Source organism: Pyxicephalus adspersus, chromosome 5 (assembly GCF_032062135.1).
Source record: "Pyxicephalus adspersus chromosome 5, UCB_Pads_2.0, whole genome shotgun sequence".
Lineage (NCBI taxonomy): Eukaryota > Metazoa > Chordata > Amphibia > Anura > Pyxicephalidae > Pyxicephalus > Pyxicephalus adspersus.
Window position 1 is genome coordinate 47814977 of NC_092862.1, and position 25545 is coordinate 47840521.

At 36.6% G+C, this 25545-nt stretch overlaps 1 protein-coding gene and 1 long non-coding RNA gene across 11 annotated transcripts in view; one reads left to right on the top strand and one right to left on the bottom strand.

The window, feature by feature from the left end:
* The first annotated feature begins 517 nt into the window (after nucleotides 1-517).
* The window catches only part of PTPRM (protein tyrosine phosphatase receptor type M), a 416833-nt gene continuing 391805 nt past the window's right edge, over nucleotides 518-25545 (top strand). For 6 of the 10 annotated variants that reach the window (XM_072411421.1, XM_072411416.1, XM_072411422.1 and 3 more), the window contains exon 1: nucleotides 519-851. In XM_072411421.1, the coding sequence (XP_072267522.1) occupies nucleotides 776-851 (76 nt within the window). In that variant the 5' untranslated portion in view covers nucleotides 519-775. Of the gene's footprint in view, nucleotides 852-25545 lie in introns of all 10 variants that reach the window. The other 4 variants (XM_072411414.1, XM_072411419.1, XM_072411415.1 and 1 more) reach the window with 2 other exon arrangements.
* On the bottom strand, nucleotides 2814-5603 carry LOC140331992 (uncharacterized). Its single transcript, XR_011921006.1, has 3 exons — nucleotides 5471-5603; nucleotides 3848-4022; nucleotides 2814-3306 (listed from the first exon to the last, which is right to left on the bottom strand). It is a non-coding gene; the product is annotated as an uncharacterized lncRNA (long non-coding RNA).

The window sequence follows — 25545 nt, forward strand, 5'->3', positions numbered from 1 at the left end:
AGTCCCATTTTTTGAGGGAACCCCTCAGACTTCTACTTTGTATTATTTTAGGGATGTAAAAATGAACAGGGTGGCTAAATCTAATTAGTTTTGTTGCAGAAAAGACATTGTCTGTCCCTCTTGCAATAAAGAACCGTCCTACTCGTAATGTTTTATTTCTTGGGTGACCCTCAACACCACCACAGCACTCCAAAACTCACATAACAAAAGGGTTTATTTCCTATTTAAAAACAGTGCCATTTTCCTTCCTAAGGAGCTGTATGTGTCGTGAAATGTTTTACTTTATACACATTTTATTAATATTATGTCAGACTTCTAAATCGCGCCTCATCTTCCCTCACACACACTACGGCACTCAGCCTCATAGACGCCTGCGCCACCTAGCGGCTGAGCGTCGGTAGCGCTGCACGGGTGTAGGGACTCCGGGGATGCCGCCTCCTGTCAGTGGCGGGCGGGGCTGGAGCTCAGCGCCAGAGTTCCAAATCCAGAAGGCGAAGCAGAGAGTGAGGGCGGTGCGCTGCCATTGCCGGAGAGGAGCTGCAGCAGGACACAGTGTGAGTACTCAGTACAGGGACCGCAGCCAGTGACACTCCCCTCTGTACAGCACTGGGACAGGGGACACCCAAACTTCACTCCATGCACAAGGAGCACTGACAGCAGCACTGACAGGAGCACTCACTGCACTTCTCCGATTTTCTGCGATCGTTGATTGGTGATTTGTTTCCAACTCTCACAACTTATTTCATCTTCTTGTATTTGGAGTCCTGGAACTGCAATGGGGAAAATCTTTGCAACTTGCCTGCTGACTTTGGCTGGAGTTTTGCCTGCCGTGGCTGTTGGAGCTTACTCTGGTGAGTGCAGACGGTGGGTGATGTACTTACCTGGGGGGAAAGTCCCTACTGCCCCTGGAAGTGTCAGAGCCGAGGGATCAGCTGCTGGGACTGACCATGGGCCATGACCACGACCCCAAGAGTGCTAAATCATTAGTAGGTGACACTCACATGGCTGCGATCCTGGTGTCACAGGATAGAATGGATTCTTACACGATCTGTTCACAATGCCTGGACACAAAGTATCATTTTATGCCATGTGACTGTCATTTGTAAATCTTATTGGATGTCACTTTATTATTACTAAGTATCCCTGTGCTGGGGTGTCAGCTTGGAGAGAGTCATCAGGAGGGGCTGACTTCAGGGAAGTTTTCCAGCAGCCTGTGAGGGTTGTTCCAGGATCTGGATATGTATTGGAGTGTATGCCAGGGGTAATTAGTATATAATACAGTTACATGTGTAGGAAATCAGAGATTTGTCTGTACCCATATCATCCCCATCCGTGTCCCAGGTCTGTATACACCATCACCTCCCCTAATTGTTTCATGGGCACAGTCAGTAGTAAACAATGCACACATGACACCAGACCAGCAGCCAGGGGATGGGGAGATCAGCTTCTAGGATGAGAGATCCATGGCTGGCTGTGCATTGCTGTAATGTTTTGGGGATCAGGATTCCCTTTATCTACAATGCGGAAACAAATCTAGGCAGATAGACATGGCTGATCACCCCTTGGAGGCTAGGGATCCTGCTATGTATCAACCACAGACACCCATCTAATACACAGCCATGGGAGACTTCCTATCAGAACTTTTCCTGCTGCTCATGCACTTGGGTGCATACACATGATCATCACACATTAGGGACAGGTATTGCAAATGTACAATGCACAATTACATGCATGTGCTGTATTCTGTGAGTTGCCATTTATTGTTATTTTGTATTACTAATTTCCAGAACAGAGCGAAGAGTAATGGTGGTGCTGCAGGTTGCATTCAGCTATAGCAACCTATCTGTTACTAGCACACTGCTCAATTAAATATTACCCTATATATGGGACATATCACTTATATATAGTATATATATATATATATATATATATATATATATAAACCTCTAATAATGGGATACAGGACAAAGTTGTTCAGGACTGTCTGTGGTCCAGCGCCCCTTTCAGTTCTTGTAACATGGGAAAATACCGTAGCAGTGACCACCTTTTCCACATGAGATTTCTCAGTTAGTATGAAGCACAGAATGGCTTATTATTTTTATATTATCTGCTCTCCCAGCTTGTTGTTCTCACAGTTTCCCTTTTCCTTTTTCTTTTCATTTCATTCACTTCTCTGTCTTCTTACTCTCCACCCTATTTCCTCTAGTCTCTTATCTTCCCAGCTGCTTTCCTGCTCCCCCTCAATTAAAGTAAACAGGGTAATTTCCTCTTGGACTTGTCATGTCCTGCTCAGACACCAAAGTCCCAGGGAACAATGGCGTTCGGGCCCCACAAGCGAGCAGGAAGAACCAGGTGCACTGCCTGCTAGCCTGGCCATGGGATGAGTGCAGGCGGGCGAGGATGAATGCTGCCACTGTCAGCTCCTCTGTAAAGTTCTATCACTGCTGCTGCTCAGCTCTGTAATCACTGCACTTCATACCATGGAACTATACCAGGCAGGGTATTAAATACAGCAATGTGTATCTGTCCTACAAAAATCTTATAATTGTCTTACTGATATATTGCTACTGTGGGTTATCGTACATCATTGGTGGAGTAATTCGGTACATAGGATTGTTGGGTTTCTTGCTATCATTTGGAAATATGGAATATATTTGTATTTAATACCACTCATTCATTTTATCAAAAGTACATTGTGAGGGGTTATTAAGTTGGAAAGTTATTCTGATCTATCTCCATAAGCTTGATCATGGACCGTTAGTTGTAAATCTAGCACAAGCAAGCACGTGTGTTAAGAACCCCCAAACTTCATCAGTAACTACATCATACAGAAAAGTTTTCAGCAGAAAGCCATTTTAATGAAATATAGAGCTTGGCAGGTTAAAGAGGAACACATTTTAATGTAGTCATACTTGTATTCTTCTGCTTTTATTTCCCCCTGAACGGTAGATCTCCACTAAGTATTATTATCCTGGTAGGAAGGTCATGTTATGAAAACACTTGAAGCCGACTTGGCTTGATGGCTGGGTACTCATCAGACTCATGTTGCTAATAGCCTGATATTGAAAACATATTTCATGCTGTCTTTGGAGTTTGTGTCAGCCATCCCCGTCTTTTAATAACCATCTCGATAGGATTCATATGGTTAAGTTTTATTCCACCGATGTTGTGTGAAGGTTTCCGGTATATGTTGGTAATGATGGGTTTTAATATAAAAGTTTATGAGATATTCCTTCTGAATAGTTTGTTGTTGTCTTCCTGTGTCTGTGGATTTTCTAAAAGCAGGGTATCTATTTGTGCTTTACACTAAAATGACAATAAAGTTTGAAAGGCAAAAAGTGAATGTTTATTACCAACAAATCAGCCAACAAATGGAGATATCGGTGTCAGTTATTTAAGTTATAAAAAGGTCCATAGAAGCTGAGTTTCCAGCATCTCTCTGTGAAGGATCACTGTGCTCAGATTGATAATAATTATTGGTGACAAAGAATAAATGTAAACTTTAATACCTATTACATCTAATTGGCAAGGTCTCAGTTGGAGAAAACCAGCCAGGCTATTGAAAATAGCCCCTACCTTGTACTTCCTATGTGTTAACATTTTCCATATAAAAAAAAAAGGAAATCGCTTCCGTTGTGTTTTCTTTTATTCTAAATGTAACATTTTTCTATACTTGTGATGAATACCTGCCCATTTCCTGCAACTGAGTAATATCCTGCGATTTAAGTGCTGTCTGCTATTCATACTGGTAAAATTAGGCAAAGGAAGCAGAATCCTATTTCATTCTAAAACCTGTCACTGTAGTACTGTGTGTGGACTCTTGTATAATAAAAGTCATTATACATACCGCTATTTACTTTCCCCATTGCCTCATTCAGCAATAACTCTGTTTTTATATTTCTGCATCTTCAATCTCAACTAATCCGAATAGACTGCAGTGATGGGTCCTGTTTTCTAAACTCTTCATCCCCAATTGCAATATCAGTCGGTCTACTTCTGTCTGTAGTGCTTTCTTAAGAGATCTAAAATATCCCGGAGGGAATGAGAAAGAAGAGATGTAAACACAGTCGAAGATTGTAATATTAAGTAACATAATAGTAACCTCCCTATATCTAATACATTTCCCGGTAGGCCTGTCTAATTGAAAAACAGATTTAAATGATTTCATTTATGCTTCTGAGATGTTCCACACATCTGTTTATCATATTTATTGCACTTCAATAGAATTGATTGGGAAAAAAGTGTTTGTTCAAGTGTGTGCGTGTGTATGTGTATGCCTGTGCCTTTATCTTTCTATTCCATCTAACATCTGCCTATCTATCATCTATCCTTCATACCATTGCTATCTATCTATCTATCTATCTATCTATCTATCTATCTATCTATCTATATCTTATCTGTTTATATCTAATTATGTCTATTTATTTTTTATCTTCTTTCCATCTGTTTGTATGTCATTCTGTCATCTTTCTTTCTTTCTTTCTTTCTTTCTTTCTTTCTTTCTTTCTTTCTTTCTTTCTTTCTTTCTTTCTTTCTTTCTTTCTTTCTTTCTTTCTCTCTCTCTCTTTCTTTCTTTCTTTCTTTCTTTCTTTCTTTCTTCTCTAATTATCTATCTGTATGTCTATCTATCTATCTATCTATCTATCTATCTATCTATCTATCTATCTATGTATCTGTCTAATGATCTAATGCTGTACTTATCTGTTTGTCAGTTTGTATTTATATCTAGAGATACAATGTATTCATCAAGGTAAAGTTTATTTCATCATGCCAACATTTTTCTGAACATCACTTCTTTCTTCCATGTGTTAGTACAGTGCTGATCTAAAAGCTACCTCTCATTGTGCTACAAAATGAGTTTTAAGGAACACCCCAGTCCTCTTTCTGTATCCTCTTGTCTTTATCAACACATCCTTCCCCTGCCCGCAGTGCATTGCTGTGCTTTGTAATAGTCTGTGAGCGTCTGAACTACATTTTGTGAAACTCGCAAGTTTCCTTCTTTCATAATAGTCTGTCTGTGAATACATGGCAGAGATACTGTGTGCCGTGTTCCAATTTTCCATTGCATTGAGAGGGACGGCTCCATCAGACATTCTTTACAAGCTGAAGTAAGCCAGATTGTAAAAAAAATTCAAAAAGGAAAAAAAAGAAAACTTTGGATTGCAATATCCCAACTCACTGGTTCTTAAAGCCTGCAGTCTGTGTGTAATCTTCCTGAGCTGTTTAGCTTGGTGAAGAATAGTGTCGTATTTGTTGTTCAGTATATTGAGTGGTGCAGGTATTGTGCCAAAAAGAAAATAATATGTTATGAAATATGCCACAACTTAAAAAACATTTCCATTATTTCAATCTTCCTTGGTTGTATTGGATGCCTAAAATATATGTAAACTCCAGCTATGAACTCTTTTTTGGTTCTGTTCAATATACAGTTGAAACGTTTTGTACATCTGTTTATTAAGTTCAAACATACCTGTTAATTCTGGTAGAAATCCAGTGATGTCCTGTCATGCTGCACTGAAATCCTAATCAGTGTTATCAGGCCTGTTATCTGTTCACTTCTGTGTACTTCAGTATCCCCCTTCAATGTTATGGAAAAGAATAGATATAGAGATGTTCTGTTGTCTAACTCTGAGCAGCCAAGGGGACAGTGTTGCACAGTACAGTGAGCTAATGTTGTCACACCTCAGATATAAAATGTAACACAAGAATGATCACAGAGGAAAATAAAGTAAAAATAAAATAATAAGGAAAAAACTGGATAAAAAACATAACTACCACCCTTAAGCCCTTTTCTCTGGTAAAAGGATTGTCATCAGGGCAGGGAGTGAACAGAAATCTTTCAGCAAAACAGACGAAGATTGTGATGCCAATCCTGGAACCCAAGTCATTTATTGTTGTCTTTTTGCCTTTTTCAGATTTCCCTCACTTTCATTCTGGTTTAAGATTGCTCCTAGAACAGAAAGTAAAGGGAGATCCCTAACGATGCCCCAGATAACAGTAAAACCTGACCTGACCTTTTCCCATCCTATCGAAAACTAAATTATTTTAGGTTATAGAGACACCTTCAGTTTACAGGATCATGTTACCGACTGCCTATTTCCCGGAGGACAGGAGCTGTGAATCTAAAAAGAATCACTATCTATTATTTATCATTTTAGTTTATTTGATTATAATTATTGATGGGATTTCAGTCTGTTGTGCAATATACTTACAGTAGGTTGGTTTGGACAAGGAGCAAGAAAACCTTCTATGGAGTGACCCTATGGTCTTACCGTTTTAGGATCTTTTTCAAGCCCCTTTCCCTCCAACCTTAAAAACCTCACTATGGGAGTGCGACCCTATTACTCCTTCCTATATTGTAGCCACCAAAATGTTTACAGTGCCTCAGGGTTAGTGTGTGTTTGTGTGTGTAGGGGGTAATGTAACCTTCTCGCATCATGCATCCCTGGCCTAGTTTTACTAAGGCAAACACTAGCACGTCACAACAGTTCACTGACATTACATTGGCTGACACCTGGTATTTGGGGCAGCTGAAATGAATAGTGGAGTGCTATATTATATATATATATATATATATATATATATATATATATATATATATATTGATGACCTTTTTAGCTTTGGGGAACCCTAGAAATAGCTTTCAGATGTCAGGGAACTCTTACTACTCTTACTATTTCCACAACTCTCCGTACATTATCATGGTGGTCAGTAGGAAGAATGCCTCTTGCATTACTGACCATTGGGAATAATGTGTCAGTTAACGTGACCTGAGAGGTCCAAAGTGCTCATTGTTTAGGCAACCCCTAAAAAAATCAGGTGTAACCGTGGTTAAGACCCAGCAATTCAGAGGTACAATGTTAAAAACTTGAATTGACCTTAAAATTAAGCATAAACATTGTAAAAGTTTTATGAACGAAACCCCAATTCTGTATTGTAGTATTATTGCTTTTACCTTTGCTGCACTGCCCTTATCTGTCTCTATAGGGCCCAGAACATAAAGGGCTCACTATGTGGCAGGAGTGGCCCACTCTTGTATTGGGGTAATCACTTTAAGCATATTATTTGCATATTACAGTAAGTTGTAATAAATTAGCTCCACAATTCCCAAAATGTCCAAGGAATTTTAGGGTAGTTTTTGGTATGATTTTGTTTGGTTATAAAGTTTAGGGCCATTAGTCATATCCAAGCGTATTACAAATGATACAGTTACAATAAAAAACATAAACTGAGAATTTTGAAAACCACATACTGTGTTAGTGTGAATTCACATGTTTTCCATTTGTGTGGCTATAAGTCTGCCAGCTAAAAAGCAGGAAAAATATGATCCCTTGTATGTGCATACCTCTAATACTGAGATGATTTGAACATATATATACATGTGTTCAATGGGTATCATGTGGTGAATCAGAAATATATTTCTTGTAAGATTTGTTATATTTGCAGAATAGTCATTTCACATGCCATAGTCTTTTCACAGTTAATCACATCCATTAGCTTGGCCAATCAGTTTTTATGGTGCCATAAAGAAGGTAATGTTTTTACAGAATCATGACTTTTTAGGACATTTGTTTACAAAAGGAGAAGTATTTATAATGAGAAGAAATTTTGAAATATTTATCTATAGCAACTTTTGGTGTGACTTTCTCACATTTTTGCTTTGGCTTGCATTTCTGTTTTCTCCTATTGCAATAAATATTTTTTTTTTTTTTATTTAAGATTAGTTCCTATTGATAGCTGTAATCATAAATCCTTTTAGTTGAACTGATGTGATTTCAACTATTGAAGTATATTGCGTTCAATTAATGTGCCATGTGAGAAATCAGTACAACAACTGCAAACAGAAACCAAAATCTGTGTATATAATGAGCAAGCATTGCTGCATATATAGGTATACACAAAACATATAATATAGCAGTTGGAAGCATTAAAGTAGATCTAAAGGGATTTCCAGTTCCCCATACTAACTTTTATACTCGGTCTGAGTTTTGTCTCATGGAGAACCCAACCTTGGCTGGAACAAATGGGGAATAAATGAATCCATTGTGCTTGATAACCATTTTACTTTACATATAGGCTTTCTTAGGTAGGGGTGGGCAGGCTTAGGTAAATTTTACAGGACTTACAATATTTTTGGCTGCCATTGGCCAAAAAGAATCATAGTGGGCACAGAAGAGTTATTATGGGTAAATCTATTTTTGTTTGCATTTCAAAAGTTAAATTCCAAAAGTACAGTCATAAGAAAGAGCAATATGAAAATAGAGCAATTGTACAAAGAACCATGAAATCGAAGATGCACAGAGGAGCCAACCAACATACCGTATTATGAAGCTCTGTACATTGAATAGGGGTTGCAAATGACAGACAGATACACACAGGACGAGAAGAGGACCCTGCCCAGAAGAGCTTACAATCTAAAAGTTGTCTGCGAAGATGGCAGCTGTGGGGGATGCATCAGTATTAGGTTCCTGGTCCTGATATTGCTGCAAGGTGCTAAGAAGAAGGTAGTGTGCCATAATCGGCATTTATGAACAGCAGAAGCTCACCCACACCAATCCGTTTACTTCCACTTGTTGATATACTTTGTTTTATTTTTTAAAGTTTCATTCACAACCTTTACCTTGCTTTTGATGTAACATGGAAAGGTCAGCCACTGCATTATTATTCAGTGTTTGAAAAGATGCTCCGATTTAAAAAAGTTTAATATAAAAAGACACACCGTGTTGTCAGTCTTTGAAAATCATTTTAAATTTCACTTTAGAAGAAAATTAGTTTCTTCTCAGGTCGCTTTGAAAGTATATTAAGGGTGTCGGATTGTGAACTTATAGTTGTGTGCTGTCCAAATCATTAACAAGATATGCGTAAAACAGTGAGAGATGAAAGAATCTAATTATCAGCAAAATCTGTATTAAGGATTAATTATTGTGATGACAGTTTAATAATAGAATATATGATGAAATTATTTGATGAGTTAATTATCTAATTATTTCTACAAACCTTTATAAACAAAAACGCAGTGTAGAATAGTCTAGTTGTTTAGATCTTTGAATATGACCTTCTAAAAATTTTGTTTTCGTTTCCAAGGCTACTGATTTGCAGATTAAAGGCAACTTTATACTAGTTTTTTTATAGTTTTGGATAGAGTGGAGAAGAGATGGAACTTTTGTCATGTTTTATTGTTGTCTGTGACCCCACTTGGAAGATTTCCATTTACAGGAAAATACAGCAGCAGTAAAACCAGATTGAGGTTCTAACCGTTCCCATTCTATTTAGCCAACACAAAACATTTCCTTTTTTGCTGAAGTTGAACTTTAACATATCTCTTTTACCATGAACACTGACTAATTTTTTGTTTGTGCCTGTCCACCCCTATATCACACAGGATACAAACTAGGTTCTGAAGGAGTTATCATTTAATTATTGTTTTAGCCGCATGATAAGCTTGACTAACCTAAATGTTTTTTGTATTAAATGACTTTCTTATAGCGTTATATGCTTTTACATGTGTATGATGCCTTGCCCCCACATGGTAACACCTGCCTATAGATCACTTGATGTCAAGGAATTGCAAAAGAATGGGAACAAGGTTGTGCATTCAGTCCATTATGAAGCTGTGTACATACAGTACATCACATATTAGTTTCCTAAGACAAACCGTCATGCTCGTCTTGGACCCAAATCTGACATTTGTACAGTGGTCCTTGATGAACGACTGTTAAGGAACAACCGGTGTCTCCTATGAGCGGAGCACAGCCCGGTGCCACTTGCTCATCCCCTTTCTCCATTGAACAGCTGTGTGTACAGCTCTCATTCATTGATCTATCACTGGAAACAATCATTCTTTCCAGTGACAGTCATCTGGCATCCATTGGATGTCTGTATGAGACTTAGGAAGGGGAAATCAGAAGGGATGCTCTAGGTGATAGTGGAAGGGGTGGTATCAGATAACACATTTTAGTTGAAGTTTTCATCTTACTGGATATCTACAGTTTTACTTAAGAATACTGGGTGTCAGTACATGCATGCTATGTTTGTGATGTGTTGTAGTATTAGGTTACAGTGATAGGCACACAATACACAGGAAGCCTAGAGCAGATGGTGATTTCCTCATTTTTACCATGCTCATCAATGGCAAACTGAAAAGAAGTCCCCCTTCCCCCTCATAGACCCTAATGTTATACATTCTTACACATAGGTGTGTTTAGTATAGCGACACAGTAAACAGTGATTTTCATACTACATGTAATAAAAGTTGTGATATGTAAAGTTAGATTTATTCAGTGCTTAGTGGTGTCCCCCAAATACAAGAATATGTATATTCGTATCTAAATCTTGGCATGCTTTGTGTATTTCTTTTTGATCTGTGCAGTTTTCTAAATTAAAATTTGCATCTGTGAAGATTTTTGTAAAATAGACCAGTCATTGTTGTCCCCTCTCCTTGTACAGAGTGATTGGTCTTGTATCTTCCCCCCTTCTCTAATTCTGCAGATAGTCTATAGTCAGTGGAGGTGGGAGGTTCTTCTCACAGCTCTGCTTTATGCACAATTTGTAGTAATAACTAGGTTTTCCAAGGCATTTAGCACTCACAACGTGAATTTTTATCTTTTGTGCCTATTAAGGGATATATTTAAATGAAAGTTTGTGTGTCTGGAGTCCAGCTTTAAGATAATATGCTATCCTTTGTGATTACTTTCCCACCTACATATCATCGTCCTCTGTGCTATTCATTGCAGTGATTATTCCTTCCTTCCCTTTTTTTTTGTTTCTTTTTATTGTATTAGTGCTGGCTGCAAAGTTGGCAGGAAATGAGCCAAGTGATTGATAGATTGAGTTATATAAACTCTGATTTATGCAATGCTATGAAGATAAAGCATAGCCCATAGTATTAACCCTCAACAAGCTACAAGGAAGATAATATCAAATATTGTCTACACACCTTTCTTAAGACCAAGGTGCAAATTCAAGACATTATTTTTTTTAGGTACTTTTTGTACATATTGTTACAAATTCATAGGTGAAAATGAAACACCTATATAAAATGCATAAAAGTACATAAGGAACAGTACAGCCCACTGGAAACTTGTATGAGGCTCACATTGTTGTGTACATCGCTGTTGATTTTCATGTACAGGAAGCTGTAAGGAGAATTGCAGCAGCCGCTCATTGTGCTATATTTCCTGAGGAAGAAATGACAAAGTATATTTATTACGCATTGATTACACGTGAGCAGATTAGTCCAATATAGCAACTTATATGAGATATGTTATTTCATGGTATGGAAAGATTAGGATGGGATACCTAAATAACTTAAAGTAAAGCAGTGTTCCTATATCTACAGACTAAGCATGGCCTGGGCTTTATTTCACTGTTGGCTTTGCTGGTAGTGCCTTGAGATAAGATTGCAGTTCAAACGCATATCCAGTGAAGTGATATGACATTGTTGCCTGTTGAAGTTGTTTAAACTTTTCCATAGCGTCATTTCAGGTGGAAGCTTTCCTGTCTCTCGGTCTAGCATGTGAATGTTTGTGTGTACGTTTTATTTTTTATTGTTTCACATGCATTTCTTTCTCCTGATTTACATGCGGGGCAAGCCCAAAGCCTAACTTTTGGAGCCACTCTCACAAATGTGGAGCCCTGCCAGGCTTCACACCCTATAGTGATGTAGTTAGAAAGAAGGAAAAAACATTTAATTAAATTAAATGACAGATTAGAAACCATACTCTGAAAAAGCTGTGTTTTCCAAAGTAAATATCCTTGTTATTAATGCCTCCAAATATTCTATTAAGCCCACGGAAACAGCAACTAATCCTGTCAGTATCAAGCAGGCATCTGCCTTTTCCAGCTAAGCTATTCAAAACCATACAGCTTCCAATAGTGTACTTGATTAAAGTGGTGCTGTAATATAATAATATGGAGGACAATGCACAACCCTATGGGGTGGAAAAGGATGTAATTTCCCCGAGACGATTCTGCAATGTTTCTTTGGTATTTTGGCTTACTCATCTAAATCACTATGATTAAATATCACCTTAAGGTTTCCCAACAAGGCATGCAATAAATGCTCTCAGGCTTTTATCTCTTATATCTTGTTGTGTTTGGGGAATAATGTTGCCATTGTTGTGGAGTGGATGAAGCAGAACTTTGTGTACTATAATCTCTTTATCTAAATAAATTTATTATGTTGAATGTATTTATAAAATTTAAAGAGAAACATCTATCTATTTCTACAAAAAAAGAGGAATGTTCACATAACACACACATAAATTACACCCTTTATTATGGTCCAGTAACATCTTGTATTCTTCTAAAGCATTCTTACCACACTGGTCACCATCTTCAATGTGGACAAAACTTCATTTTAAACCTCCATAATTCACAGAGCAAACTTTTGTCAGTTCATAGAGTGTCTAAAGGTGCCGTGTCAGCTCATTGAGCCTGATTTATTAAAGCTCTCCAAGACTGGAGAGGATACAATTTCATCAGTGAAGCTGGGTGATCCAGCAAACCTGAAATTAATTTCCTAAAGGTGGTTTGCTATTTGTTAGAAAATGTTTTCATTCCTGGACCAGATCCATTCCAAGTTTGCTGAGTCACTGAGCTTCACTGATGAAAGTGTAACCTCTCCACAATGGTTTTGACCAGGGCAGAGCACTCCTAATCTGAACCCTCCCGGCATGCACTGCTCCAAATTTCTCATAATTTTTGTGGCTCTGAACAAGCAGGGTCTAGAGCCTAATGCAATTATACTGTTTGCTAAAGTTATAAATGCCTATTTCAGATACATAGGTTCGTTTTTACCTATAGATAGGATATTTACCCACCTGAAAAGTCAAGTAAGCAGAGAAAGTAAAGGGTCACTCTAGGAGGTCTTGGTACATCTTAGAGAAAATAAATTCACTTGGTGATGCCCCAACTGTGCAGCTATACACAAGGACAGTTCTTTATACAATTCTTTCTGTGTGACACCATCTGCCTTAGCTTTCATGTGAGAGTTCTAGGTCTGCTTCACTTATGCAAGTTTTTTTTCAGCTTCTTTTTTTGTCAGGGGGAGCTATGCTTTCATGAATGGAGGCTTGTTCACAGCTGAGTTGATAGAAAATGTATTTCCAATATTTCCATATGTCTTTGTATGCGTGGCCAACATTAGGACAGAGAGCAAAAAAGCAAGAGATTATATTTGCAATGCTGACTGTTGTGCTGGATGTATTAAAAGATAACCTGTGTTTAAAAATTATAATTATCCTTCACATAAAGATTAATGTGTATTGTACAACTACCTCAGCAACCAATCAGAAATCATTTTTATTTTTCAGAGGGCTATAATAAAATCTAATAATTAGCCTGGAAGCTAAATATAATTATTATTTGTCCTTATTATGAATAATGAATTAGCCCTAAATTTATACCATTTGTTGTTATTTAATATTTAATGATTTATTTATTGTTAACTAATATTACTTATTCTATATTTAAAATTAAACTGTATGCAACAAACAACGCTCACACAATATTTTATGTAAATGTAGGTCATTGTAATACAAATATTTCACAAAGTAGTTTACAATGGGAATTTACTGAAGTTGCCTTAACACATATATTTTCCACAAGTACTATTTGCTAAGATTTCCTTAGTTGCAGGAAAGCAGACTGACAACTACACCCAATTATGTGATACTGCTGCAAGAGTGACACTGTAATTGGCTTGTGCAGCCCTCAGTGGATGACCTTGATTTTCCTTTAGATTTCTGTTCATTTAAACTGTAGACATATGTTCCCATGCCTTTTATTTGAATTTGGGCTTGACATGAAACCTGAAAAAGAACTTGTCTCCTAAAATGATATAGCCTAATGCACATACACTGTTAAAACATGAATTTATGGACACTTGTAACACTTGTCTCATACTTCTTTCTTAAAGTAAACATGCATACATAATATTATTAGTAAAAGCACTTTAAACTAAGCCCTCGTTTACCACTGTATCTAATAGCATTATGGAGAAATTAATTTTTAAAGAACAGATATTGTCAACCCTCTAATGTATAAAAACAAAAATTAGGCTGTTAAAAACTAGTAATTTTTGAACATGGTTGTTTGGATTCAGCCAAACACAAACCACATCATGCTGTAAAAGGCTACCAAGCTACTCAGTGGAAGAATCCAGGGGTGTCCTTTTGTCTGGTGCTTTACACCAAGAATATAATAACCAATTTTAGAAATTCACAGCAGAAAAATACAGTGGACATACCACTGCCACCTATTAGCCAGTATCAATGTGTGTACCTTAACAACAGGCAATGTAAAATGAAGTCTGTTATTTTAGTACCTAGTGGACTTCATGTCTGAGTGGCAGGATGTCACCTCCCATATTCAGCAGATATATTGTACAACTTTATTACATAGGGGGTAATGATTTCAGCTCATGAAAAAATAACTTAAAAATAAATTAACAAGGTTAGTACCTCTGTCTGCTATCTGCTATGTGCAACTCAAAACCTGAATTCTGAGAAATATCATACATAGTGATGAAAGCTGCTTGAAAGAACATTGTCATTATTGTGATGCAAACTCCTCTGTCACTGATGTCAGAAAAAAACATTTATATTTGTTTTATGTCTTTGAATAATGAATTCTATTCTCCTCTTGTTCTAAACATATATTTTAATATTTAATACATACTTTATAGCCTATAGATAACTGTACTTACTAATGCATGTGGCTACAAATCTTGTTTTGTTTAGAACATCTTCATTTGTAGCCACCCCATTGTGCTGCAGAGAGCTGAGAATACAAGTGTGTACGGTATATATATTTTATATGATTGTTTGATTGCTGCTCTTTAATAATTCTTAATGCCAGGACTGAGAAGTTAGATCCCCTTTATGCAGGTCCTAAACATAGCTTCCCAATACACTAAAACATTTGTCATTAAAAACCCAATATGCATAGTGTCTTCCCAGCCTTCACATTTCACGGCATTGTGTGTATTACAGAATAAAATATGTGCTTTAAAGCTTCCTGAAACATTCAGTGACCACAAAGCCATGTGTAAAAACACACATTGATACTCCTACTCCAGCTATGATACTTTTTGTAATAGGAAAACATTGTAACTGTGATAAATGTGAAGTGATGCAACCTACATACAGATGTGAGAAGTAAACAGTCAGGGAGAGAAATATTCAAAAACAAGTTACTTAGGAAATTTAAAGGGGACTTAAATTTGGGCTTTATTAAGAATACTGGATAATGAATTAAATACATGTACTTGGTATTTGTACTTAGCAGATGCCATGGGGCTCTCATTCTGGGTCACATTGCATTGCAGAAGTTAGTTAAAGTGAATGAAGACTTTGCTGACCATGGAGCCTACTGTATAGAGGTACATAACCTAATATGATGGGTCTTGGTTATTTGACCAAAAATCCTAAAGGCTTACATCCTGATGGTAGTCACATTTATGGGGATTTGACTACCAATACTTTTTCTTCCAGCTGGCTGCCCAATCAACTTCAGTGATTCTTTAGAGTTACATAAAAATAACAGCCAACAATGACATAGCAATTACATCTTTGGAATATCTGTTTTTATTTTATCATTTAACAGGCTACTTGTCTTGTAAGTTGTCCTGCAGAACACTTCTCTATCTATATATTCTAAATTCAACAGTAGTGATCAATATTGAAGCTGGTAGCTTGTGCTGCTGAAATTTTCTTCCAAAAATGTCTGGAACTAGCATTTAAAATAAGTGAAACTTTTGTAATGAAGTTTTTTTCAAGATAAAACTTTTCACCTCACGACATCTACACCTTTTCCAGGTTCAGAATCTTCAGCCATCGTGATTGCTTGTGCACAGGATCTGTAAAGAATGCACACAGATATACATGTGCAGATTGTGAACAGGCAGCTATTTTGTTATACTGCAGTTTCCTATACAATAAACAGCCTACCTGGTCACAGTTTTCTGTATTTGTAGTCAGTGTTTAGAGCCAGTCTGAACATTCAGTTCAAATGAGCTAAATGCATTTCCAGGTGCATCAAACAAAAGCTGTGCACAGTCTTAAAGTTTGTTTTTACTAGAAAGTGTAACTTACCAATATTGTCCCCATGGCAGGAAACCAGATTAAATCTGTATCGTGGATATAGCAATAAAACAAAGCCAAATAAACTGGAATTGTTTTACAAAAGGTACTAAAAGCACTAAAAATACATTTTGATAAGCGTTCTTGCTATAAATGTTTCCTTACTTTTATTACAGCTTTGAAGCTAAACATCTTATTTTTGGGTGAATTGTTTCACTTCTGCCATTCTTCTTGATAGATCTCCCCCCATCAGCTCTGACATGCATGTCTGCACAAGTGCGTCCTTTCTGTTTAGGCATTGAGCCAATCAGAAACAGAAAAAAAAACATTTCCTTACATTCTATTATGCTTTGGAAAAGTGATCCAAACTACATAAAATCAGTAAAGGTCCACTTTAAGGGTGTTGTCCTTCCCCAGAGCTACTAAAAAATATAACCGAGTTTGAGATTTTCAATCACTTTTGTAACGGACAAGTAAATTTGTCCCCATAAACTGAAAAAAGAGCAAGTTTTGTCTAAAGTTGTACTTTTAGGATATGGTCAGTGATTTGAGCTTCTCGGACTGTGTTGATATCCAGGGAAAGCGAATGATCCAGGTCTGGGAGTAGAGGGAATTAGATAATGGGAAATTAATTCTTAGTGCTCCTACAACAGTTACAAAGAAAATAAATAGTAATTGTTTTGGCAGATGTAAAAAATCTTAGCTGGCCTCAGACCTAAATGGAAATGTAGTTTTTAGTAACAATGAAGCACAAAATGTTTCTGTTTGGACCTGTTGTTCTTCTTTACCTGTTCTGTAAAGCAATATACTTGGAGCACATTGATGAATTACAGCCCCATCAGCCTGCTGTGATCTGCCAGTGATCACTAGGTGTAGCTGTGCTCCAAATCCACTGACTACAGGAGAAAACACGCTGACGGCCTGCGTCTGATGGCTGTGCAGCTGCCTGGGCTTATCGCCTTTCCAGCTCTGCGTAGAAGTCATCACACTTACATAATACACTAATTGTACGCTGTATGCCTAGGAAAATATGTTTTAAAGTAATGAGTAAGCTCTTTGGGGCAGGGTCCTCTCCTCCTGTTTCACTGTCTGTATTCATCTACCATTTGCAACCCCTATTTAATGTACAGTGCTGCATAATATGTTGGCGCTATATAAATCCTGTTTATTAATAATAATAATAATAATAATTATAATAAATACATTGGTAGACCAGCCAACTACAACATTTCTTGCTTGGAACAATCATGTATGAAAGATCACTGGTAAACCTTTTAGGGAAATCATTATGATGTGTGTAGGAACCCATAGCAACCAATCAAAAATCTTGGTGATCTGTAAAAACTAAACCATTGTTATGTGCCAGTGCAGCTCCTTACTTAATAAACATTTGGTATTTGATTTGCATTTTGCAGAACCCCCCAGCACATTTAACATTTCATAGCACACTGGCAAAAGATTAAGAAATATGAAGCAGTATTCACTCTGTAGTCACATAATTCTATAATCATACTAGCCTACTTTATTTTTGGACAAACTGCATTAGTTAAAGTTTAAATTTTCAATAAAAGAGACTTTTGAATGACAATAGAATACAGATTTTAGAATGCACTTCTGCAAAAACATTTGCAAGCAAAACAAAAGGCATATGATTAACATCCTAGGATGGCAGTTTTAAAACCAAAATTAATATGTAAAACATTTTCAGTTTAAAGGTTGGTAAATTATGTTTTCCTAATTTTTGGCATATACTTTGAGTTATGTACACACTATAGATTTGTGTATTTGGAAATGATTTTTCATGGTTGTGTCTGGTGACAGTAGAAACACACATCACTGTACAGTTTTATGGAGAGGGGATGACGAGGACGAGTGGGAGGAACCCTGCTGTGTCCTCCCCAATGGAAAATCCTAGTTGTCGTCCCTGGTGAGATGTCAGCCGATCTCTGAATAAGCATTGGATTGATCTCAGGAGACAGTTATCTAGCCTGTGTACATATCTTTAGTATACACAGACATTAAAAAGTTTTGTATGCCATGTAGAGCAATTTTTTTCTGTATGCAGGGTTGAGAAATCTTAGCTTGACGTTCAACATCAAATGTTATTGCACTTTTCACAGTAATCTGTAAAATAAATTAAATAAATATATGTAACAAAAGTCTGAAAATGTATGTAAAACTTACATTTTTGGTTGTTTTGAATGGAACAGGTAAATATAAACCCCTGCAGGTTATTTTTGATGTCTGGACCCCACTAGGGAATTTTCCTTTTTGTTCTAAAGCTCAACAGGAATTAAGGGCAAATTATTTCCAAACAGCAGTAACTTTTCATTCCAAAAAGTTGTCCTAGGAACAGTTGTGCATATTGGTAGATTTTCCCTCATTTCTTTCTCTGATAATGTTCTCGGATGTTTGGATTGCCTTTCTGTTTTAGTAACAGTGGTCAGCAGGAACAATAAAGGGGTAAATCTCCCAATGGGGGCATGGACAGCAATAAATCTGAAAATAAGGTCTAATCCTTTCCTACTTTATCCTAAACTAAAAAACAATTCCTTTACATACACTTTTAGGGCAGTAAACCATAGCAACAAGTTTGAATTCACTCTGCTGAAGTCAGTCAAGTACAATGTGGACTGTAATTTATAGATTTCAATTACTGCATTCTATAATTGAAATTCAGTTTTAGGTAAAACATGATGATGGTACTGGTGAGAATGGAACGTGTGATCATTTTAGGAAGTTGACATTCTGCTTTAGAGCATCCAGTTGTGTAGTTCATTTCTTTATCTATTACTAGAGTCCAGTACATGATGACATCTGATTATTCTGTAAAGAGTAATCCAGACATCTGCAGATCCTGGTTACATGCCACATATATGTTCATTAAATAGTACATTTTGAGTAAGTGCTTTACTCTATTTTTTAAGCATCATAGGCTTATCCCTCTGCGATCAACAGATGAGAATCAGTTTCCATTCCATATGATTAAGATATTTTAAAATCTTGGTTGTGATCCTTGGAGGTTCTCTGACTGTAACTTCACACTTGAGATTGTACTACAGTGCCACTGGTATCTTTTATAACATGCAGAGTCTATGTATGGGTGCATTTATTGCTGAAAAAAAAGGAATTCCGTCTGCAAACATAGAGCACCGTAATTCATCAGGCCTAATTATTCCTTTCTCAGAGCTGGGAGCTGTTCACATGTTGGCTTCTGTCCTCACATTTTATAAATTAATTGTGTTTAGTGGCAAATTCTGATCACAAACTGCTAAAGTAGAGCCAGGATATGCTAGTTCAACTTGTATGTATTCAGACTTCTCATATTACTGCATGACAGATGGGGCTAAATTTAAATCCTTCTTGGCAACAAATATACTATCTCAAAACAGGATAAGATAGACTTAAGAAATTACTGATCTAGACATCACTATTTATAAGTATATCGTGTATCTTAGATTATTTAGGACATGCCTAGTTTAAACAAGTATGAAGAAAACCTTGTACTGTGAAAGAAAAGTTCTTTAAAATATATTTTTGGACAAACTCTCATTTATTTCTAGGGAATTAAATAATTTATTATCATCCCCAAAATTCATGTCAGCTGTAGCTGGATGCTAATATTCTGAATCACTTCCTTCATGTAAGGTTACAGGTTGCTGCATTTGGAGGAGTTTCTCTGCATTATTTCAAATGTAACAGCATACCGTTTTTCTATTAACTGCCATGGCTTTAGAGAGACCCATGACTTCCGGTGCACAGATCCTGCAACTGAGAATCATATCAAAATTTATATTCAGGTTTTGGTGGATATCTGTAAAATTTAATTCACAATATAGCATACATGTAGTATGTATTCCTAAAAATTGCATTGCAATGCGCTGTGGTCTGCAGCCCAATAATTTGAACAGGAAATTGTCTGACCCCAGTATATGGACACCTAGGCCTCAACATGTCATCCTGGAAAGGTGCTAAATGCTTCCTCATACCAGAAACAACAAGGTATTTACATAAAGGGGTTGGGGGTTTTCTGACCTTTGCCACATTCCATACAAGCACCTGAAGATACCCAGATTTTATTATCAATGTTGTTGTAGGTCAGGTCATAGTTCTTGGCCTTCATTCATGTATTTCCAAATCCATCTTATTATATAAGTGTACATATATAAATATACTTCCTCTTTCTATTAATTCACTTTTGATATGGACACTTGTCTTCTTATTGAGCATATTAAAATATGTTTTAAGCAAAGGTCCCTTTGTCTGTTCTGGTGACCTTTTTTACATTGTTGTTTATCAGAGATGTTGGCATTTCATTGCTTGAAGAATATGCTCATACATCACATGTACAGAATAACATTGCAAGCCTTGTTTTCTAGATGTGAAAGTCAACCAGCCAAAAATGTTTATGTATTCCAAGACATATACGCTGGGTATATGTAGGAAACTCCTATATACAGTTCAGAATGTTTTATTTATTAGATGTAGGTATGTTATTGTGCACCTGTGCCCAGACAATGGACATCAAACTACTTACATATTTTAAAGCAGAACCAAAGTCATTGGTAGGTGGTGAGTATTTACCATAATTGCTAGGTATGCACAACACATCATACTTGCCGATTATGGTCCAGAATCCTGTCACTGAGAGTAGTTTCGGGCTCTACAATGCATTGCACATGTTCTACAACATAAACAAAAAGCAATAAGGAGCTGCTGAAAAGGTTTTTTTGGTAAAGAACTTTGCATGTCTCTTCTGCCAAAAACCTCTGCCTCCTGGTGACTTTTTGGTTTTAGTTTAGCTTTAACAAGCAGTTTAAGAGCTTTAAAACACACTGACTTTCCTATGTTTTTCTTCTTTGAAGATTTTCATTCTCAAAGATCACAGCCTTCATCAGTCAAAGATCATCATCAATCAGTCTGTAACAGTTTAGAAACACTTTCTTGTTGTTTTCATTGGAGGGCTGGCTAATTGCCATGATCTGCCCTCATATAAAGAAACAGTGCCTAAACACATTATGTTTTATACATAGAGATCTGAACAAGGGCTTTCCCAGTGTTGTTTAGATAAATGTTTAGTTTTATCTGTAAATATTTCAGTGTGCATGATCCAGGCGTAGGTTCACTTTAATCACAGTATCTTTCATTCTGACATTTCAACATTTGTGTAAATCTAGAATTATCTGCTTAATTGTAACTTTGTAAGTACCTTCAGTGGTACTGTAATGAATAAATGAAATAAAAACTATTGTATAGAGAGCAAATGGTTGATTTTAGTACATAAAACACACAATGCTGGTAAATGGTAAATCATTATTGAACTTGTCTTTACTAACTGGTAATCAGAGTGGACCTACCACAGAGTGAATATGAAAGTTGCCTTAGCCAAATCAAAAATGGCAGCTTATATACCCTATGAAAGGTCCACTTTAACTCTGATTACCTTTATTTTGCTGATGTTACTACCTGACTGAGGAATAAACCTTTTGAGCACTCTCCATTATATGTCTACACAACTATGGAGAATTGTAAACAGAGGCTTGGGTACCAAGCATGGAGACCTAGAAAAAGGGGTAGACCCCTAAAAGTGTTAATGCAAATTATTTAGTGCACATTAAAAATAAGGTAGCGTAAAAATAATGTTTCCCACCTAAAAACAAAATGCTAGCATGGATGCTTCTTATTGAATGAGACACATTTGACAACACATAGTAAATGTCCACCCCTATTAGGGTCCTTTTTTTTTCCAAATAAAGGGGCATGAAAATAATATATTTGGCAGCCTACATCTTCTACCGCCCCTCTGCAGTCTTCCATGAGTGTTGGATGTCCCCTAAAACCCCTGATATTTCTGTCCTCCGATCTTTATATCACCATAGGACTCAGCAGTAATGAAAGGATTGGGATATGGAACCATGGTGCACTGTGGGGGATACAAGCATCCAACACTCCCTAAAATGTTACAAACTAAAGTGGGTGAGACTGGCAACATCTTTTAATATCTAATTACTTTCTAATACAATTCTGTTTCCATCTGTCTCTTCATTGCCTTGCACATTTTTTATAACTTTATTATATTTGTGGGTCTGAAGTAGTCATATTCATATTTTAAATCGATACATAGAAAGTTTATAAGACTTGTTCAGATATTTGCTGGATTGACCAGAAAAACAGGGCAGTGGTGCTGAGAATCTGCAAGGAAAATAAGCGTTTTCGAGGTTTGTTATACAGACAGCTGTAAGACTTTTTAATTAATACACTTTAGCAGAGGCTGAGTGAGCAATCACGCTTCTACAGAGAACAGGCATGTAAAGGCTTTAACAAATCTTTCCTCATCTACAGAGAGCCCTGAACAGCATCCCCAGGATCTGAGAAGGAATTATCTTTTGACTGTGAAATAACTTACTAGACTTTCTCATTGCTTTGAATCTCCACAAAGAAATTGCTTTTCACTGTAATCTGAAGAGGAATGATTTTGGAAAACCACAAGCTTTTTATTAAGCCACATTAAACTCTGAGAAAGCAGGTGACTGCAAATGGAAAACGGTAGCAAATATCATTTTGGAGACTGATTAATGCTGACCTATACAATGAAGTGGGTAGGTCGTTTAATTAGGAATACTTTGCTAACATTTCATATGGTGTACACTATGGCACTTCATCATGGTGGATTGCCACACACATGGGAGTGCCTAGTATTTTGTGTGACAGTTAGACCAGTCCATCTATTTAGTTGGCACGGTAACAGAAAAACATGGACCTACAGTTTATTTTAATGCACTATTCCACAACATATGTTATGTGCGTTTTGGTATGTGCATTTTAGACAATGCACAGTGCTATTCTAAAAAATTGTCATACAAAACATTACACAGAGTGCAGCACATCACTGTGCTTGCAACAACTCAAAGATGTAGAAAATCTTGGCCTGGATATTCTTCACTGGCCAGGATTCACATAATGACATAGCTCCCACACATGTGCTCCAGAGCTACTTCCTCCTAACATGGTTCAGTGCAAAGACTGTACATTGAGCTGAGAATTTGCTGAGACTGTACACTGAGTTGAGTATGAGAAAAGAAAAGACATGGAATAAAGTGCTGGAAGATGAAAGGAGAAAGATAACTTTACAGTCTCTTCCATCATAAGAAAACAGCCTGCCTCTCAACATTTTTTTGTAAGCGGGGTTCCACTTCCACTATTGGCTACAATACTTGATCAGTTGAGGATGCTTGTATAATGTTTGTTTAATGGCTTTTTGTACTTTTTTTTTGAAATTAGGGATCTTCATGGCTGGATCACTAGGTATTCTTTTGCCTTTTAAATTTACAATTGCCTGCTATATCTTTTTAGATATTATTGATATTATTTGATTGTGCTTCCATACAGTATACTTTAATAGTTTTAGTTTTAGACAGGAAAATACCCACAACATTTGGGTAAATGAAAATAGTCATGCTTGATGAAGAATATATGAATATGAATATGACCTCTTGCACCTATAGGTTTTCATTGCCCATTCATTCGTACTCTTGGTAGTTTAGGTAATACCATTCTGCTGGAGATCATGCTGATTGCAAGCTTTATAAATGGGACCCAAAGTTATGCTTTAAAGCAAGCATATATGTATATGTATGTGATCTGCTATACTAATCTGTGAAAGTGAAGAAATGTGGCCTAGAAGTCCAAAAATTCCTACTCATCTGAAAGATTGTGGATTTCATCTGAAGTTATGTTTTGTGGCAGTTTTTTTGTCTGAACTTGTCAATATTACATAAATCTTATCAATTGCATATGATGTCTCTGGCAACTTCCTATATTTTAGAACTATACAATTCTCATTTTACCTGCCATCCCAATTGCTGCTTTGGATCAGTAACAAACAAGGCTGTTTTTCATTTTTTTAACATTTGCTTTATCACTAAGCGTAATAGAAAATTAAAAAACATATCCAAGCTACACATTCCCATGAGCTGTGATTATCTACATTCTCTGTACTGAGCAATTGTTGCATGACTGGCACTATCTTGTGACAAGATCGGTCTTTGCAATAAGTCTGCCATCAATCTAGTGCCTATTGTATTATAAATCTGATTTTAAAATCAAAACAGTCTTGCAAAAAATCTAAAATTAATAAACAGTGTTTTGTTTTTTTCATTTTATTTACTGGAATTAAAAAGGTTAAAGCAACTGCACCTCTATGTTCGATATATTTCGCTTTGTTTTCCCTTTAATCTTTAAGAGGTCTGGTTGGGACTAGAGCTGTTGTGAATCTGCAGCCTTCATGGATTGATAATTTGTCAGCTACATTACTAATTGCATTAGGTCTAAGCCTTTGTGTACAAATTAGTGGTTTACTGCGCGCCTAGTATTGGCTGGTCAAAGGTTGGCCAGTATTAAACCTCTGCATTAGTGAGTGGCTGTCTAAAGCCTCTTAAACGAATGAATTCCACAACACAATTTGTGTTCTACACAAAGCTGTTCTATTGATCCTACATGACTAAAAAGCAACATTTCTTCCATACTGCTCCCTTGGTGTAATATATCACTGTGATCGGTGTCTATTACTGTATATCACTTTACTGCACCTCATTAACGTTCACATTAGCACTTGTGTACATCATGCTGTATTTACAGTGACACTAATATGAAGAATTGTTATTGCTTAAAAATCAAAGTCCTGAAGGACAATTATAAGAAGCTCTTAACACCATTTAGAATTATTGTATCTGAAATGAAGTAAAACATACAATTTAGGAACAAAAAATGTGGCATTGGCTGACAATATTACTGCAGAAACATCTTGATTACTATCAAGTAATAACAAATATTCAGGCCTGACTTTTATATCATTATAGGTAGTAGTGTGGTGAGGATCTCTCCACATGCATATTTCCAAGTGCCAAACAATCACATTCTCATAAATCCTGTTTTACAAAATGCTTGAATAGCACTACCTGTTCTGTTAAGAGCGAAAAAACAATACCAAATGGAAGTTCAAATCTATCCCACCCATTTAAACCAGACCTATTTTCAATTTTATTTTTACATATATAAAAGAAGGCTAGCCCTTGAACGGGGAAATCCACAGCCTCCTGGGATATCTACTTCACTGATCTCACCGTGCATGGCACTGAAGTTATGTTCACTAATATATACGTGGTGCACTTACTAAGATGTTGGTTCTGATCTATGACTGTAGTTACCAATATAGCTCATGTTATTATCTTTGTACTCTGAAACCACATACAAAGTCATGATGAAAAGTATCTTGGGGTTTCTTCTAAAACTCATCAATAACAATGCATAGTAACCCGGTGTCTTTCCCACTTTTAAATAATTATGTCTGGGCAGAACTTATAACTAAGCATGTTGATGTATGGGTGTAGACGAACAACCAATTGGATCACTTCCTGTCTGACCACCGTCTGCGGTTAGCTTTTATAGGCAGGCAATAAATTGA